General features: G+C 53.2%; 6 protein-coding genes across 6 annotated transcripts; 2 read left to right on the forward strand and 4 right to left on the reverse strand.

The window, feature by feature from the left end:
• Positions 1–1,366: 1,366 nt before the first annotated feature.
• PG997_000035 (cytochrome P450) lies at positions 1,367–3,232 on the reverse strand (the record flags this gene model as incomplete). Its single annotated transcript, XM_066804350.1, has 5 exons — positions 1,367–2,021; positions 2,080–2,780; positions 2,890–2,945; positions 3,005–3,010; positions 3,073–3,232. 5 exons carry the CDS (start codon positions 3,230–3,232, stop codon positions 1,367–1,369), a joined length of 1,578 nt encoding a protein of 525 aa, XP_066674123.1.
• Positions 3,233–3,969: 737 nt separating this feature from the next.
• PG997_000036 (uncharacterized protein) lies at positions 3,970–5,890 on the reverse strand (the record flags this gene model as incomplete). The annotated part of the gene is made up of 4 exons (XM_066804351.1): positions 3,970–4,202; positions 4,281–4,759; positions 4,854–5,615; positions 5,883–5,890. 4 exons carry the CDS (start codon positions 5,888–5,890, stop codon positions 3,970–3,972), a joined length of 1,482 nt encoding a protein of 493 aa, XP_066674124.1.
• A 1,211-nt stretch (positions 5,891–7,101) lies between these two features.
• Positions 7,102–8,431, reverse strand: PG997_000037 (uncharacterized protein; the record flags this gene model as incomplete). Its single annotated transcript, XM_066804352.1, has 3 exons — positions 7,102–7,427; positions 7,498–8,311; positions 8,372–8,431. 3 exons carry the CDS (start codon positions 8,429–8,431, stop codon positions 7,102–7,104), a joined length of 1,200 nt encoding a protein of 399 aa, XP_066674125.1.
• Positions 8,432–10,183: 1,752 nt separating this feature from the next.
• PG997_000038 (uncharacterized protein) lies at positions 10,184–11,479 on the reverse strand (the record flags this gene model as incomplete). Its single annotated transcript, XM_066804353.1, has 1 exon — positions 10,184–11,479. The coding sequence occupies one exon, from the start codon at positions 11,477–11,479 to the stop codon at positions 10,184–10,186; it is 1,296 nt and encodes a 431-aa protein (XP_066674126.1).
• Positions 11,480–12,241: 762 nt separating this feature from the next.
• On the forward strand, positions 12,242–13,887 carry PG997_000039 (cytochrome P450 oxidoreductase; the record flags this gene model as incomplete). The annotated part of the gene is made up of 4 exons (XM_066804354.1): positions 12,242–12,420; positions 12,475–12,601; positions 12,639–12,937; positions 12,999–13,887. The coding sequence occupies 4 exons, from the start codon at positions 12,242–12,244 to the stop codon at positions 13,885–13,887; spliced, it is 1,494 nt and encodes a 497-aa protein (XP_066674127.1).
• Positions 13,888–14,778: 891 nt separating this feature from the next.
• PG997_000040 (uncharacterized protein) lies at positions 14,779–16,670 on the forward strand (the record flags this gene model as incomplete). The annotated part of the gene is made up of 2 exons (XM_066804355.1): positions 14,779–15,076; positions 16,375–16,670. 2 exons carry the CDS (start codon positions 14,779–14,781, stop codon positions 16,668–16,670), a joined length of 594 nt encoding a protein of 197 aa, XP_066674128.1.
• Positions 16,671–16,773: the final 103 nt, after the last annotated feature.

Here is a 16,773-nt window from a genome sequence, read left to right on the forward strand (position 1 = left end):
CAGGAGAAAACTGTCGGTGTTGGATTGCAGTGTCAAGGAACGTCGGGCTGGCTGGCTGGCTTGGAGGGGGTATTGAGAAGGCCTAGAATGTGGACACCACCAAAGCGGGTTTTGGAGGGGTTTTCAAGACACGAGCACTAAGCTTGTCTCCTGTCTGCTCACGTGACTCACGGTCGCAATTGGCATCATCCATTCATCGTATCAGCCCAGTATGCTGTCATCCAATCAGGCGTGGAATAATCGGGTTTACAGTCACTAGAGTAATCGTTGTTTCGACTACTACCACAATGTGATATGGTGACGAGTCTGTCAGGGATAGGCTATAGCCATGGTTATGCCGCATGTCGCATCTACTGTTCAGCTCGAAGCGCTCGAGGCCGCTGTAGGTTGATACGCTTTTATGGTCTCCCAGAGCGCACTGCGAAACCTGGCCCGGGTTCTGACACCAATTTTGGCATGTCTCTTGCACGAGGATCAACGAGAAAACTTTTGGGAGTCTGGCCATCATGTGTATGTGTACCAAGGTATATTGAGGACGTGTTTAGTCTCGTCAGCCAGCTGAACTTTTAGTCCGACGCACGCACCCCTTCAGCCGGCTTTTTCGAGCCGGCTTATCAGCCGGCTTACCAGTTAATACTCTCGTCGGCCCCTTCCGTGTTGCCGTCGAAATAAGAATCAACGTTTCGGGAGATCGAGCGTACGTCGAGGGCTGAGCGCGAGCAATGCCACACTCACCAATTTTAACGCACGCCAACGTACGTCGATTCGAAAGGCCGAACGAGACCGAGCGCGAGCAATCCCACACTCACAGCATCCTCTACAGCACCCTCTACAGCACCCTCTACAGCACCCTCTACAGCACCCTCTACAGGCTACAGTACCCTCTACAGCGCCCTCTACGCCTTATAACGCCCTTAAAGAGCCGAAAATCAGCCCGATCAGTTAAAGAAAAGCTAGCTATTTTAATCAGCTAAATACGCATACCTAATTAGTCAGCTTCTCAAAGCCCAAGCGTTAGAGATCAGCCGGCTTTTTTTTTCTTTTAACCAAAGGGTCGAGTAAACACACTGCTGAAATTTCGGCTGATATGTAAAAAAGGGGGCCGTCACCGGACGCATGCTTCTAGCCCCTTTAGAGAGGACGTGCGTCGGCCGATAATTTAAACTGGCTGACGAAAGCAAACACGTCCTGAGTATCGAAGCACTCCAAGGCCCTTCGAGGGGTGTAATCAAAAGCAACAGTGGTGGAAAGCCACCGTCCTCGAGAGACGGAGGGGAAAGGCCACAAAAGAAATATATTAACAATCCAAAGAATCACGCGCGCAATCTTCCTTGGCGTTGATGGACAAAGTTCGTTACATCAACCATCAGTTCTCGGGAAACCTCTGCGTGACTTCCACGACCATGTCATCACCTTCCACCTGCTTGCTCATGCCCAGACTTGGCTTCTTCAGATCAATCCTCGGGACTCTCAGCCCAGGTGTCCCGTCCACGGCCCTTTGACCCTCGCCCACCACCTTGAACTCGTACCTCCACAGGGCCCAGGCGATGAAAGACAGCACCTCGAAACGACCAATCGCCTTCCCGCTGCAGCGCGTGATGCCCTGGCCCCACGGCTCGTAGTACTCGTGGCGCTCGAGACCCTTGTCGCGGAAGAACCGGTAGGGGTCGACTGTGTGCGCGTCGGGGCCAAAAGCCTCGGGCGCGAGGAGCAAGTGGCGGCGGGGCAGGAGGATGGTGGTGTCTCCCGGGACGCGCCGGCCGTCGATGCGGACCTCGCGCGTCGTCTGGCGCACCGAGGACCCCGTGTTGTAGAAGCGGAGGATCTCGTTGAAAACCGAATTGAGCAGGGGGCACGACTCGCACAGGCCCAAGCGCAGCGGCTCGGCGAAGTCTTCCCCGTTATCGGCCGTCGCGGTCATGAAGGGCGCGATCTCGGCGCGGACGGCGGCCCTCAGCGAGGCGTCTTCCAGGAGGTGTACCATGCACCAGAATGTGGTCAGCTGGACGTTTGAGTTGGTTCTATAACGAAGTGGTTGATTAGCGTTGATGGCAGGTGACGAGGAGCAGGACGACCCACCCCCATAGGATGATGAACAGGACGCGAGCACACGTATCGGTGTCAAGCCCTGCCTGCCTCATCTCGTCTTCTAGCTCGTTTACATATGCCACCCCACCTCTTCTCTTCTTACGCGGCGTGTCGAGGTATGCCGTGATACCCTTCACGACCCTTTCGCGAGGCACTGTAACCGACTTCGCCATGAAGTCCGGGTATTGGTAGGTGGCCATCCAGGAGTTGATGTCATACTGGTCGTAGACGGTCAAGAACCCTGGTGTCTGCTCCTCGAGATACGGACCGAAGAAGCTGCATGTCTGCGCCCCGATGGCCACGTCGCGGACCCAGCGATGCAGACTGACGACCTTGGTCGGCTCGGCAGCAGCATCCACCTCGTTCATGACGGTCGTCGGCGCGAAGTTGTCCCATCGCAGCCTCCGCTCGATATTTGGCGCGACGGTGTCCACCAGGTCCAGGAATGGCCCCGGAGAGAGCAGCTGCTTGTAGAAGAGGTCGATACCCGTATGCACCAGCACCTTATGCTTCGGATTGGGGTGGAGCGACGTGAAACCCTCGCTGACCTTGCGCCAGAGGAGATCGAGGGACGTGTCGGCGACATTACCCACTCGCTTGTACGCTAGGTTGATGAAAGGGTCGTAGCTGTACGCTTCATTGTTCTTGTATATCTCGGCTTTGTGTTTGGGGTTGGTGACGACTATCATATGCTGGCCCGCCACGCACAGCACGTATGGCCGTCGCGTATGACCGAAATAAGCACTGCAGCGAGAAACATGCAATGAGTCTCTGAGATAGTTCTGATAAGAATGGGCTCACCAACTCAGCGTATGCGTATAGCTCTGTTGTGTTCTTGAACATGGAGATGGCGTGTCCTGGAATCATACACGGTGAGCAAGCGTGTGCTGTACTGCCCTGGAGGACTCATGCATACCGAGGACTACGTATCAGGTCAGCCTCATACATGTTTGCTGTATGTCAAAATAGCCCAATTAGACCTACTGGGAATGTTGTACGGTAGCATGCTAACCTCCTCTCGATGGAAGTATGGCCTGACTGTAAACCGCCACGTCTTCCACAGCAGCCAGGCGACGAGTAGAAGGCCGGGGTACACGATGCATTCCAGCTGCTCCAATAAAGCCGCGATCAAATCTTTGAGCATTTTATCGATGAACGTCAGGACGTGAATAAAAAGATCCGAATGGCCAATGTTCAATACACAGGTTGTGTCGACAGTAAGGCTGGCAGGAAAGCAAAATGCATCAATTTTCCGGACGTTCAGGTCCGCTTGGAGATGAGTGTAAGGTTCAGTATTATTTCCGTAACAGGCTAGATTGGACATGCATGCCAAGCGAGTAATAGCTGCACTGAAAATGCGCCTGTGACTGCTGTTATCTCCATCTCTTAGGGTTGGTCTAAAGTGCCCCCTGTCCTACGCCCCCTTAGTGACACCACACCTGCTTCATGCCATACACCCGCAGATTGATGATCATGCCGGTTTCGCCGTACCACCCAAAGACGGCTACAGCCTGAATTTTGCTGTCTATGGTTCGGCAATCATGGGTTGCATTTTCCACTACATTTTACAACGACATCATGGGTGTACAGATGGGCCTGACGTCAAGGACATCGACAGGACATTGAGCCAAACTCCTTCCTCTATTTATAGGTATTGAGTCCCAAACTCGGTTAGTCTGACATACTATCGGGTTATGTCACGTCTTGAGGAACCGTCTGTGCGTTCTGAGTTCTTCTATGGGTAGTTGATCTCTATTATGGCTGCCAACTGTGCTTGAAGGTGTTGGCGAGATAGAAACCAGATAAGCAGTTGCCTAGTTCTACACAAATTGCCATATTACGTATAGAGCGTCATCATCAAACAGCTCGGCTTGTGGCGGCTCATGTGTCGATGTAGTAAGGGCATTCAGGGTGACAAACATGGTTCCGGCGTCGAAGCCGAAATGGCACAGGGGCTGTTGGCTTGCTCACGCCGAACCCGAAACGTGGCGAATGGAAGTCTGGCTTTCCGCCTTCGATTAGAAGCTCCAGATCGAAGTCCCTGATCAGCAGCGCAGCCGATAGCAGCATGATCCGTTTCGCCAGCAGACGTCCTGGGCAGGCTTGCTGGCCGCCTATTGATAGAAGAAAGCAAAGTCAGTACATTAGCTAACCAGCCGTCTTGGAATGGCGTATAGCAAAGAAGTTCTTACCCCCAAACGGGATCCAGGCACCCTCCAGACCCTCCAAGGAATACTGAGGTTCGCCTTCGGCATTCTCGGACGTAGCCGCCGGCTTCTTCTTCGTGGGTCCGCTGGATGGATCGGACGGGTCAACGAGGAACCGATCGGCACAAAATTGGTTCAGTGGCTTCCTCCCACTCTGTGTGTCCCAGACCACCTGGTCGTTATGGGCGAGGTAAGTGTTAACGAAGATCAGCTTGTCTCTAGGGATCGTGACGCCCTGGATCTGCAGATTATGGTGGGGTGCGTTGCGCGGCACGTGGATGTGAACCCCGAAGCGCATCGTCTCTGCATAGGCGGACAGAAGAAGCGGGATCGTTTCCAGCTCCTTCGGTCGCAAATCGGGAGAAAGATGAGATACGGAGCCCCGAAGCGAGGACAGGAGAGAGCTGTCGGAAAATATCTGGATGGCCAGAGTTGTGGTAGAAGGGACGACGTTTGAGATAGATCTGTGTCATAGTCAGAGGGGCGCTGACTTTGAAACATGAATGACGACAGATCACCATAAAGAGTAGAAGGAAGTAGGTTAAAGACTTTACTCACGCCCAAATGAGTGCAAGATTAGTGGAAGCAACCGAAGCTTTGTCTTGACCAGTAGCGCCGAGAAGAGCACGATACCTGTCTCGCATCATCTTGGTCCCCCATACCGAATCTGACCATGCACTCTCGTCTGTTGGCTCAACTGCGCGATTCGCTTCGGTATGCCAACGCGTGATTGCTGATAATAGCCTGTCTCGGGCACGGTAGGTTCTGGGGATCCAGAGCCGCGGGTAGCGTTTTGCGAGGTCCATGACACGGTCGTCATACTCCCAGATATCTTGAAGAAAGGTTGGGTTCATGGTGAGAAGCGCTTTCCCGAACAGTGTGCGGATGATGGCCGAGCCTAGATACTGCCGAAAGAAGTCGGTGATGTCAGGCATGTAAGCCCAATCATGTCCGATGTCCAACGAGCTCTTGAAAAATTCCTGGAGCTCAGCCCTGAAACAATCAGTCGCTGGGTTGAGGCCGTGTTGCAGTAGGCCAGAAGTGAAGTTCTCGTGTGTCATATAGGCTATGCGGTCTTGTGGGCTGCGGGGTGCACTGCCCGGGATAGGTTCCGGTCTTGTCCCCGAAGTATCCTGGAGGTAGGCATCTACCGCCGTCTTGCTCATTCCAAAGCAATGACCTAATACAAAGCTCCACGGGCGAGAGACGGCGAGTTTGGGGTTGTGGAAAAACTCGGCAACATTCTTGGGGCTCTGCACCAAGTAGACATCATCTCGGAGTATCGGGATACAGAGGGTGGAGCCATAGGGCCGTCGGCGCCTGGCAATATGTTCATCAGCATTCAGGTGGCCCGCCAAAGGCAAAGGGGCAACAAGCCGACATCAGGGGCTCGCATACGTTGCATCTGTCAGAAACCTCATCCCATCAAAAACGAACGGAATCGTGTTTCTAACAAATGGGAAGATGTAAGGAACTGTGTGACGGTCCCGACGCTGTCGTAACCAACTGAATACGATGGAAAGACAGCATAGCAAGAGCAAAAGCCCAGCGCCGGAGACGCCACGGAGCCTGCATACAAGTTCATACTCCATCATGGTCGCTTAGAAGGCGAATTGGACACAATAATAGATTGGACGAGAAACGAATGGAGAGTTCTCAGTGGTGAATGGAATTATACCAAAGAAATCTGGGTAAACGCTGAAGCGTGGAAGCATCCTATTCTGACAGACCCTACAACAGGTTGATTGAGATACCGTCCTTGGGGTTTGGAGAAGTGAATTTTCACAAGGCAAAGCCTGTGTTACAAGATACGATACAGTACACTTATGCTGACAATAGCATCCTAGCACTTTGCTCTACTCCTTGTTGGTCCTCAAGTTCCTCCGCATCCATGCGTGCTGTTGGGGGGTGAGTGTATCCCAGAAATATCCGTTGGAGAGATATTCGTCAGCGGCATCCACCAATGAACATATCTCCAACGCAACCTTCCCGCTTTGGAATGCATTAGGTCCTTTCTAACAGCTCCGACCCAACACCGCGCAGTGGGAATGCCATATGCAACCCTACATGGTAGCTTTTCCAGTGGGGGACGATCACTGCTTGAACGAGAGGGAGGGTGGCCTGCATGCGCGGAATGGCCCGGCTAATACCAAGAGTTGGAGGCTGAGAGGGTGACATTCTTCTCGCCTGGCAACGCGTCACATCCTTGATCAGCGGGTAAACCCCATAGGCTTTTCCTCGCCGGTCAAAATGTGATAAGGCAGGCTGACTCGGAACCGGTTCAATATTGCGACACCAAACAGCTTGTCCTCATGGTTGGCAGCCTTCTATTACGATGCCCAGTCATCAGACAGCACTTTCACACCTACTTATGCAGCATGATGGAAGCGGTCACATCCATGTTGGCCATATGCATGCAGTTCAATATGGGGTGGTAGTTTGATATCAACAGTTCTGATTTTTACTTCAACTGAATATTTCATGGCAGTGTAAGGGGGTTTCAAGTCCTGTCCAGATTGGTACCGGGATTTAATCAAGCATGTAGGGCAAATTACACTTGTCTTGGGGCACTCTCTAAGCGTATGTCAATCGGGCTTAACTACAAATGCTATTGCGCTGTCTCGCAGATCACTTGATTACATCAACTTGATCATGGTTTCCTTCCAAGCAAAACTCAGTCGATTTCTAAGAGATCTGGGCGTATTGTGACAATGACAGCAGCGATGCGAAGTAAATAGTGACATGTTGGCAAGCCAGCCGGACGCCTTTCCACACACGACCAACCAGTTCAACTAATACCGTCCCATTAAACCAGTTCGTATCCTCCGGGTGGTGGCACCAGTCTGGCGTAGTCCCCCGGCGTAGACCTAACGCTAACAACATCAAAGCTCCTCCTGACATAAACTGGGCCCAAGGGCACGATGTGATTGTCGGAACCTGGGTAGGCTGGGTATCTGGGTATTTGGCCAGCTGGGCGGTACTGATATCTGCTCACATCGGATCTGGAGGGTCTCTGGTAGAAGTCCAGGCCCCGCACAAAACTTCTCAGGCACGCGTTCGTCTCACGGGCCTGCTGCTTCTTAGCATATACGAAGAGCTGACGGAAGGAACCGGTGCATGCAACGGCAATTGCTAGTGAGGTAGCAGTATGTCAGTGTCGTGGGATGGAATTTCATCCTCGGGAGGGCTTTGTAAGACTCACCTGCGCCAACTTCGACGAACGACCAGAGATTTAACCACTCGATACTGGCTATTTGCTCGCCAAGATGTAGGCCAAATCTCTTAACCACGGTAACTCGAATAATGGCCACGACCATGATAAGAATGGTCAAGGAAAAGACTCCAAGCAGAAGGGCCTTTTTGTGACGCGGGATCCGAACCTCCCAGAGCATCCGGAAAGGAATGGTAAGGATGAGTAGGTCGGTCAAGACATCGAGTCCCATATTGACGTAAAAGGTGATGTCTTGGAACTTGACGTGCCCTCTTTTGAAGCATTCCGCTAAATACCCAAACGCGTCAGCAGAAATTTCCATCAGTTTGAAGAAGGGAGTTCTCAACCTACTCATGATGTATTCCCTGTCATTTATGGTACACTTGTAGTCAACGTTGGCAATGCAAACGATCCAGCTCAAGAACGCAATGACGGAGACGATCCACCACCAGACCCGGTTCTGGCTAACCTTCAACCCCACCGTGCGGAAGAAGATCAAGAAGGAGCACTTCACAGCCCAGAGGCTTGTATAAAAGAGAATGTTCCAGACGGCGGGCAATGGTAAGAAGGCGCCGTATGCCTCATAGAACTCTGGCGTTGGCGGGCGCCGCTGGCTCTGCACGTCGTACATCCAGTAAAGGGCGCCGCCTTTGACCTGCCACAGGATGATTGACACAAGGAGCAGCAGCCAAGCGACAATGATGAGGTAGTCTTCGATAGTGAGTCTCTTAAATGACTTGAGGCGGATCGTCAAACGAGTGATTAGGAACAGACCCGCAACCCCGGTTGCGGCCCATGTTACATTCTGGAGTGGACCGACAGGTCAGCCGCGGTTAGGTTTTGAGATATCGTAGCGTAGACTTACGAGGAAGGTCTTGAGGCTAACCCTCTCCTCGGCAGGGAGGGCGGTATCTGGAGCAGACATGGTCTGTTCTCCAGTGTCGTTTCGGGTTTGGCTAGGGCCAACTGCCCTGTGGATACTTTCAGGGGTCGTGGTTCTTCTCGACAAGATCTGAGCAGGGGGATCATTCTATATATGTTAAGTAAGCCTTTCAAACGCTGGCAGAGATTGAGATCCTGCAAAGTCTAAGATTCCAGAACGATGGTGGTCAGCCATGCCGGCATTCAAGCGTAGAAGCAGAATCTGGAAAGCTCTAGGCAGCGGGAAATCTATCATCATACCTTTGGCATAATATTACTCTCAATACGTCCAACTGCAGAGAAATCTGCAGCCTTATCCGAACCCAACACCTGATGGCTTCAGCCGTTGCACTCGCAAACAACCTCGCAAAGATCTCCCCAATCAAAACTGAAAGGTTGCTCACTGAAATGCTCGATTTGATCGGGCTAGATGTTGCCCATTCTCCCCGTTTCTTCTGTGGTGTTTTCAATGGTGTTGACCCAATATGGAATCTTTGATATTGACCATGACCCTTTCTGTCCAGCTGTGAAAAGGGTTCGGTTGCATCGGTTCAATAATTATGTCATCTCGACATGAGTCTGTATGGAAGCATAGGTGACGGGTATACCGCGATAGAACTGCTTTTCTTGCTGGGGCAGGCACATTTTGTCTTTGCACAAAAGCAAAACTCCGCAGCCATTCCTTGCATAAACCAATGACATATTGTACCCTACACCGCACCGAGGCGGCTGCAGATGGATTGTACTTGTCGATCCCTGGGTCGGTTAACCGTGGGAGCAGTTTTGGAGACCGTTGCAGATGGTGTGTCCAGCCGGGGATGCCGTTGAGCGGTTGGGACAAGACATGATTGGTCCATGAATTCGGTTCTGGTCGCCTTTGATTACCACACACGAGCCGAAGGGCCGGCTATGAAGTGACATTCGAACCAAATATAATGCTGTAGGTACACCCTTACTCGTGGGTACGTTTGCCGCTTAGGCCCTGAGTGGCGTTCGTACAACTCGACCGCAACACATGCCGACTTTCGCGAGAGAATTTCAGCTGACTACCGATACCTTTGCATTTCTCTATCAGAAATGTGGGATAAAGTTACATATGTGACGCCTGCTGATCATTACAAGCCTTTGGTTTGAGAGCTGGAGCCATCGCAGTCGCTATTGGAATTGACTCTCGGCTCACCGTAGGAGCCAGCATATTATAGTTGTTTGAAAACAACCCCAATTCTAGTGCAAAGGGTTTGACCGGAGCCAACTACTCTCGGCATGTCATCGGAGTAGGCGACGTAGGACCAACGTGCAACGATCAATGCCATGGTCTCTCATCTCATCGCATGGAGACACTTCCACAGCTTTTGTATCTTGTAGTAGATGGACCACATACATCAGATTTGGGTGTATGGATGTAACCTAGTATTTTTGGGCCATCTCAGTACTGCAACAATTAGGTGAGCAGAAGCGCCCCGACATGTACGGAGGGCATCACAGCCAGCAGTGGCCAGCCAGAGAGCACGCCCGAATGACTCGCCTTGACACTTACCCTCAAACTACCCCCGCCCCCATTGCTCACTTGAAGCTGCTGATCCTTCATGTGATTACGTGCGTGCGCTTTCACCGATTTCCCGCAAAGAGGCTTATTCGCTCACAATAATTCGTATGGAAGACTCGGCTCATAAGAATAAGTCTAGTAGAAAGTGACATTGCATTTAGTGACTTGTAGAGACAGGGGAGTTGCGCCGACTTTGCGGAGCCATCTCTATCAAATTCCGCCTACGGTTCCGTCTTCACCGGTCCATTCAGCCTGGATGATTGCCATTCGCGCACCCGGCGGGATGGTGACGCCCAAGAACTGCAATCTCGGGTCAACCGATGCGAAAAGATGGACCCACGTCTCATGGTCGCGTTGGCGGGCATTGTTGAATGCTTTCATCGTCATATCCATCTGCCTAAACCCACGATCGGCTCGCACGCCGAGCTCCGCGGGCTCGGGGACGCATATGTCGTTGACCAGAATCCTGGCACCCCGCCTGAGGCCGGGGACTAGCGACTCCAGGATCTTGACGCAGTACTTGTCGCTCCAGTCGTGCATAACCCATCGGAGCAAGTACAAATCGGCGTCTTTGACAGGCTGCGGGGTAAAGAAGTCGTGTTCCATACCGCGGACACGATCGCGGAGCGCCGGCGGCACCCGGTTGTTCATGTCCCTGATGATATCCGGTTGGTCTTGCACTATGACCTCCATGTCCGAGTACTTGTGCGCCAACGCCATGGCAACCTCGCCCCGGCCGCCGCCCACGTCTACCAAAGTGCGGACGTCGCCGAAGTCGAAGTTTTTGAGGAGGTGGTCAAGACTGAAGCTGGAGTGGCGGTGCGAGAAGCTCTGGACATCGTTGAAGCGCTGCTGGCGGACGGGGTCGCGCATGATGACATCGAAGGGGCTGTCGTTCGTGTTGTGGCCCAGCGAGTATCCGCTCTCGTTGGGCTCCTGGCTGCCCGGCCATCGCTGGGTAGAGTCCACCGTCCGGGCCAGCGAAGGCCAAAACTCTACGGCGATGTTCTCGATCCAGGCTTTGAGGTTCGGATCGCCGACGAGCTGCCTAGACGCGGCCGTGTGGACGATAGCATCCTTAGGGACTTCATGGAAGATATGCCAGCCCGCTGCTAGACGTATGAATCGCGTGACATCATCAAGATCAAGACCAGTAGCCTCGGAGATGGCTTTGAACGTCGTTTCACCGTGGAGAGGAACGTGCGCCGCGATGTTGTACCTGTAGATATACTGAAGGCTCAGTAGGATGTATTGATTCGCAGGAGCTTCCATGAGCAGCCCCATTGGGCCGAGTAGCAGGCAATGCAGCTCCTCGGTAGCTTCCAGCGCCTTCTCACGGGCAGCTTGTACCTGAATTGGCACCACTCCATCTAGAGGGTGTCCATTTCCGGCCTCGAAAGATGGTTCTGCAAGACCCTGATTTGAAAAGAACTCGAGGTACTCAGTCGCAAACTTCTGTACCTCTCCAAGAAGCCTTGTCACCTGGCCTTGGTCCCGGGTGTCCATGATTTGCATGGGGCTGGAAACCTGGGGGTTGATCGTTGACAGGACGAGTGAAAGCAAAACTGCAGATTTTGGAACTTCTGCGAATTCTGTATCAGCTCTATTGAAGGGGTAATTAGGCACTTCCGTAGGCAGCCGAGACAAGACGATCGTCGTTTCTCCAACGCGGATATGTGACCATCCACACTCGATATGTCGATGCAACCCATCTGCAACAATGCAGTTGTCAATTGGATTGTCATTGTTCGTAATGCAACACCAATCCAAGCGACAGTTTGGTTTATGCACACTATCAACACGGAGGGGTGGTTTGGAGGCAGTGCATCATGTTGTGTAACACACCACGGCACCCAGCAACAATACATCCTGAAGTCCTCGATGGGAACGGATTTCATTCTTGTATCACAGAACGTCCACAAGCAAGATTTGAATTGCAGTTGGTACATAGCCTACAGGTTGAAACCCACACGGCATTTCTCTTGGTGGTTTACAACAATATACCACGTCCACTTCCACAGTTGCGTGCGGGGTCTTCAACATGCATCGCCCCAAATTGGGGCTACATTCTTATGGTATGAGACCTCCAAGGGTGATTTAGCCCTTTTCGGCATGAGTGGAATAACTGTTTATAAGGAGACGTACCTGGAAACGAGTGAGCCGAAATCTCTGATACTCGGCTGGCCCCCGTGGTTTTCCAGTCCCTCCGTTCATAAGGTAACCGCATGAGCAGCCTGCCTTACAGCGCTTGCATTGCATCGCCTCATGATGATTGCCTACTTACTGTCTGCCCTCGCCATTACATGGGCCTCTTTGGTAGCCCTGGACCGCTTCCTGTCCATTCCCCATCAACTCAATGAGCCCCCACGCATTCTCCCAAAGGTGCCTTTCATTGGTCATATCATTGGCATGATCCAACATGGTTCGAACTACTACGAGATCCTTACGTTCGTATTCGGCTATCCCAAGCCATGGGCAATGAACACTAATGGCGCGTGTAGCAAGAGGTCCGGACTCCCCATATACACGATCTACTTGCCAGGCAGTAAGATCTACGTGGTGACTTCCCCAAACCTCGTCACGGCCATAGATCGGCGCTCCAAGACCATCTCATTCGGCCCCTACGTGGTCCAGTTTGCCAAAAAGGATTCTTGCACCCACCCAGCTCTCTGTCGATCTCCTGGCGGAGGACTTGCTCGAGGACGATGGCCCGGTCGGCCTTCGTCCCGAGACGCTCAAGGTCATGCATGAAAGCCTGGCACCGGGAGACGACCTTCAGGCAATCACGAGGGTAATGCTCAGGAGGGTGGCGGAGCATCTAGAGGCCCTGCACTGCCGCGAGGACGCCGTTGTGGCCGGGTTGTTCGACTGGACGCGCAAGTTCGTCACCAGAGCCAGCACGGACGCCATCTACGGGCCAAGCAACAACCCATTCCATAAAGAAGATGTATACAACGCACTCTGGTATGTTTGCCTCGGCCATCGCCGTGCTAGTGCCGAAGTGAGCTGACACATCTATGGACAGGACCATTGATAGAGAATTTGTGTTACTAGGGCTGAACATCCTGCCCAATATCCTATCCCCCAAAGGGGCCCGTGGTCGGCGGGTGTTCTTCGAGGCTATGTCCAAGTACTACGCCGCAGGTCATCACAAAACCGCATCACCGCTCGTTCAGGCGCGCCACCAAGTCGAAAGCAAGTATGGGATGCCGCAGAAAGACATGGAACATTTCAACCTCAGCGTCAGCTACGGCCTGCTCGTGAACACGGTACCTAGTTCCGCCTGGGTACTTTACCATGTATACTCTCAGCCCTCCCTGCTGTCTGACGTGAGGCAAACTATCGATTCGCTTGTGCGCATAGAGGGCAGTACTGATGTGAGGGTGAACCTCCCAGACGTGATCAAAGCCTACCCGCTGCTGGAATCGCTCGTACAAGAGGTTCTTCGCCTACACAGCACCAACGCTTCGGGGCGTGTTGTGCTCCGCGATACGCTCATTGGCGACAAGTACCTGCTTAGGAAGGACGCGATACTTCTCATCCTGTCCAAGGGTATGCACAGCAATACCGAGGTGTGGGGGCCGACGGCGTCCACGTTTGACCCCACGCGCTTCCTCAAGCAAAGGGCAGGACGAGATCCACACCGAGTCCCTGCATCGGCATATCGTGCTTGGGGAAGCGGTGCCAGTGTCTGTCCCGGGCGCTACTTTGCGACCAACGAGATCTTGTCGATCCTGATCATCATGGTACTGAGATACAATGTCAGTCCAGTTCGAGGGGAGTGGAAGATGCCCGCAACCAAGAGCCATATCACGACGAGCATATTGACGCCAGTAACGGATATCGATGTTCACATTAGGCCAAGAAAGGAGACGAGCGGGATCCAGTGGACTTTCACGTGGGAGACGGAGTAAGGGGGCGGAAGCGAACTCGTCAAAATAGAGTTGGCTTGACAGAGTAATTTCAACTGACCTAACTCGGCCACAACAAGTGTAAAGTTGGCCCAATACACTATCTGAACAGTAATTGGTCATTAGTGTCGTTGTATTTTCTTTGCTCAGACGCTACCGTGGCATTTGGTGGTTGACTGTAAGCAGGCCGCTGTGGATATAAATGCCGGCAGAGTGTCATTTTGACGGGATGGCTTGCGGGGAGGCCTGGCTCTCAGCCAGGGTAGCATTGCCACACCTGCAGTTGCAGCATGGAACGATCTGCAATGGCTTGGCATGTCATTGGGGTTCGTTGCCTGACCGAAATACGTTGCCGGCACGGCATCCAATCAAACGGGAGGGTTGCCGTTGGTGCAACACATCGTCCATCCGCACTTACGTTTGACACCTGCATGTAATCAATATTAGCTACAGGCACCCCTGATTGGGCTGTCGTACTTGATCGCCTAACCCCCTCCCTACCTGGCAGGCAGTGTACGAAAAGGGTGATGCAGTGTAAATTAACGGCCACCAACCGACATATTTGCTATTGGTGCTCTGGAATGATCGTCGCACCCATTCGCTCTCCCTTGCCTGGGGCGGGCGTTTGGGTTTTATTTTTATTCGTTTCACACCACATTCTGGCGTAAGGCCATGCCCAGAAAGAAATGAACAACACCAGCGTCCGGATCCTTGACCTTTATCGTCCTTTGGGTAGACTCAGCTGGATTCACCACGCGAGGCTGAACGAGCGACGAAAACTTACTTAACCACGTTCTTGAAACCGAATTCATTCCGACATCAATCTCAACACGCCGTTGTGCGATCCCAGTAACGACTTAGACAGCTTTTCTTCACCAACTATCTGCCGTCGCCATGGCCCATCCGGAACACGATTCGCAGAAGCTCGACACGTCCCAGTACCTCGCCGGCTGGCGGCTGCACGTCGTGATTGCCTGTCTTTTCTTCGGCTCATTCCTCATCGCGCTCGATACCAACATCATCAATGTCGCCATCCCGCACATCTCGTCCGAGTTCAGAGCGCTGAACGATGTCGCCTGGTATGGCTCTGCGTACCTGCTCACCATCACGGCGTTCCAGCCCATCTACGGCTCCATGTACAAGTATTTCCCTACCGATATAGTCTATCGGGTTTCCATCTCCATATTCGAGAGTGAGAAAGCCAATCTCCCTTTGTACCTTTCTAATCAAGTGTCCTCGGCTAATGATCTATCACATACCTGCAGTCGGCTCGATCTTTTGCGCCGCGGCGGTGAATTCCAACATGTTCATCGTGGGCCGGGCCATCGCCGGGTTCGGCGCGGCGGGCGTCCTCCAGGGCGCCTTGAGCATCATCAGCCAGGTTGTGCCGCTCGAGAAGCGTCCACTCTACATGGGTGTAGTCATCAGCGTTTTCGTCATTGCTGTGACCGTAGGTCCGGTCCTGGGAGGCGTCTTCACCCAACATACTACCTGGAGATGGTGCTTTTGGATGTAAGAGTCTTTGCTCGGCCGTATTGGTGCTACGGAATCACTTGATGACTGAACTGACATGTATGCAACCAGAAACCTTCCCATAGGCGCCGTCGTTCTCGTCGGCCTGTCCGTCTTCCTAAAGATACGGGGGAAGCAGAACGAGGACCGGTCGCTTCCGCTGATGCAGAAGCTCCGCAGCATGGATCCGTTTGGCTCAGTGCTCTTCATGGGCGCAGTCGTCTGCCTCATGCTGGCATTGCAGTGGGGCGGCCAGACCAAGCCGTGGAACTCGTCCGACGTCATTGGCTGCCTGGTAGGAGCAGTGCTGATCGGCGCATTGTTCGTCTACTTCCAGTGGCGGCGGAGGCGACTCCGCCCTGATACCACTGCGAATACTCCGGAAACGGTCCATCTGGACTGGCGCCATGGTGCTGTTCTTCCTTGGGGCCAATACATACGTCGTGAGTTGGATCCCGCATTATCCTTTGTTTCATTGCAGCGGACTGACAGCAGACCCGCAGAGCGTCTTCTTCCTCCCATTCTGGTTCCAGGGCGTCAAGGGGATCAGCCCGGTCTCGACCGGCGTCGACTTCATTCCACTACTCCTCTCCCAACTCGTCTCCCTGATCGTCGTCGGAGCGATCGTGAAGCAGTTTGGGCATTACGTGCCTTATATGATCGCCGGCGAGCTAATCTGCATCGGCGGGCAGGCCATGCTAACCCAGATCCATCGTGATACAAGCACACTGTACTGGGCAGCTTCGTTCGTGGTCTCCGGTCTGGGATCTGGAATGGCCATGCAGCTGCCGTACACTGCAGTCGCCGTCGTCCTGTCCGACGATGACATCCCAGTAGGCAATGCCATTGCCGTTCTGTTCTATCAGCTCGGCGGGGCGATCTTCATCTCCATGGGCCAGACCGTCATCATCACGACGATCCTCGACCTTGTCCCGCAGCGTCTGCCTGGTCTACCAGCAGGGGCGGTGCTGGCTGCAGGGGCCGCAAACCTCCCAACACTCGCGCAGACCCCCAAGCAGCTTGTGGTATTGCAAGATATATGGAACTCCGCCGTCGTAAGAACTATAATCATGACAACCGCGGTGGTGGGCGCCGCTGTTCCCTTTACCCTGGGGATGGAATGGCTCAATGCTGTCAAGGTTGCCGAGAAGCGAAAGAACGCCACTATCGAGGCGGCGGTCTCGGAAAAGGCCAATGGGGATGATAAGATAGGGAAGGCCTCCGGTGATTCAGGGGCTCCACCTGAACATGGAGACGCTGGACAGGTGGCATGATCCGGCTATCTTAGGTGGCCGTTAGCGCGGAGGACGGCGTGTAGAGGATGTATCATGAGCAACGGGGAGTCATCCAGTGGGAAAGCAATGCCATCAAATCGAA

This window comes from Apiospora hydei (genome assembly GCF_038363865.1).
Source record: "Apiospora hydei strain CBS 114990 chromosome Unknown utg000002l_segment0_segment0, whole genome shotgun sequence".
In the NCBI taxonomy this organism is placed as follows: Eukaryota; Fungi; Ascomycota; class Sordariomycetes; order Amphisphaeriales; family Apiosporaceae; genus Apiospora; species Apiospora hydei.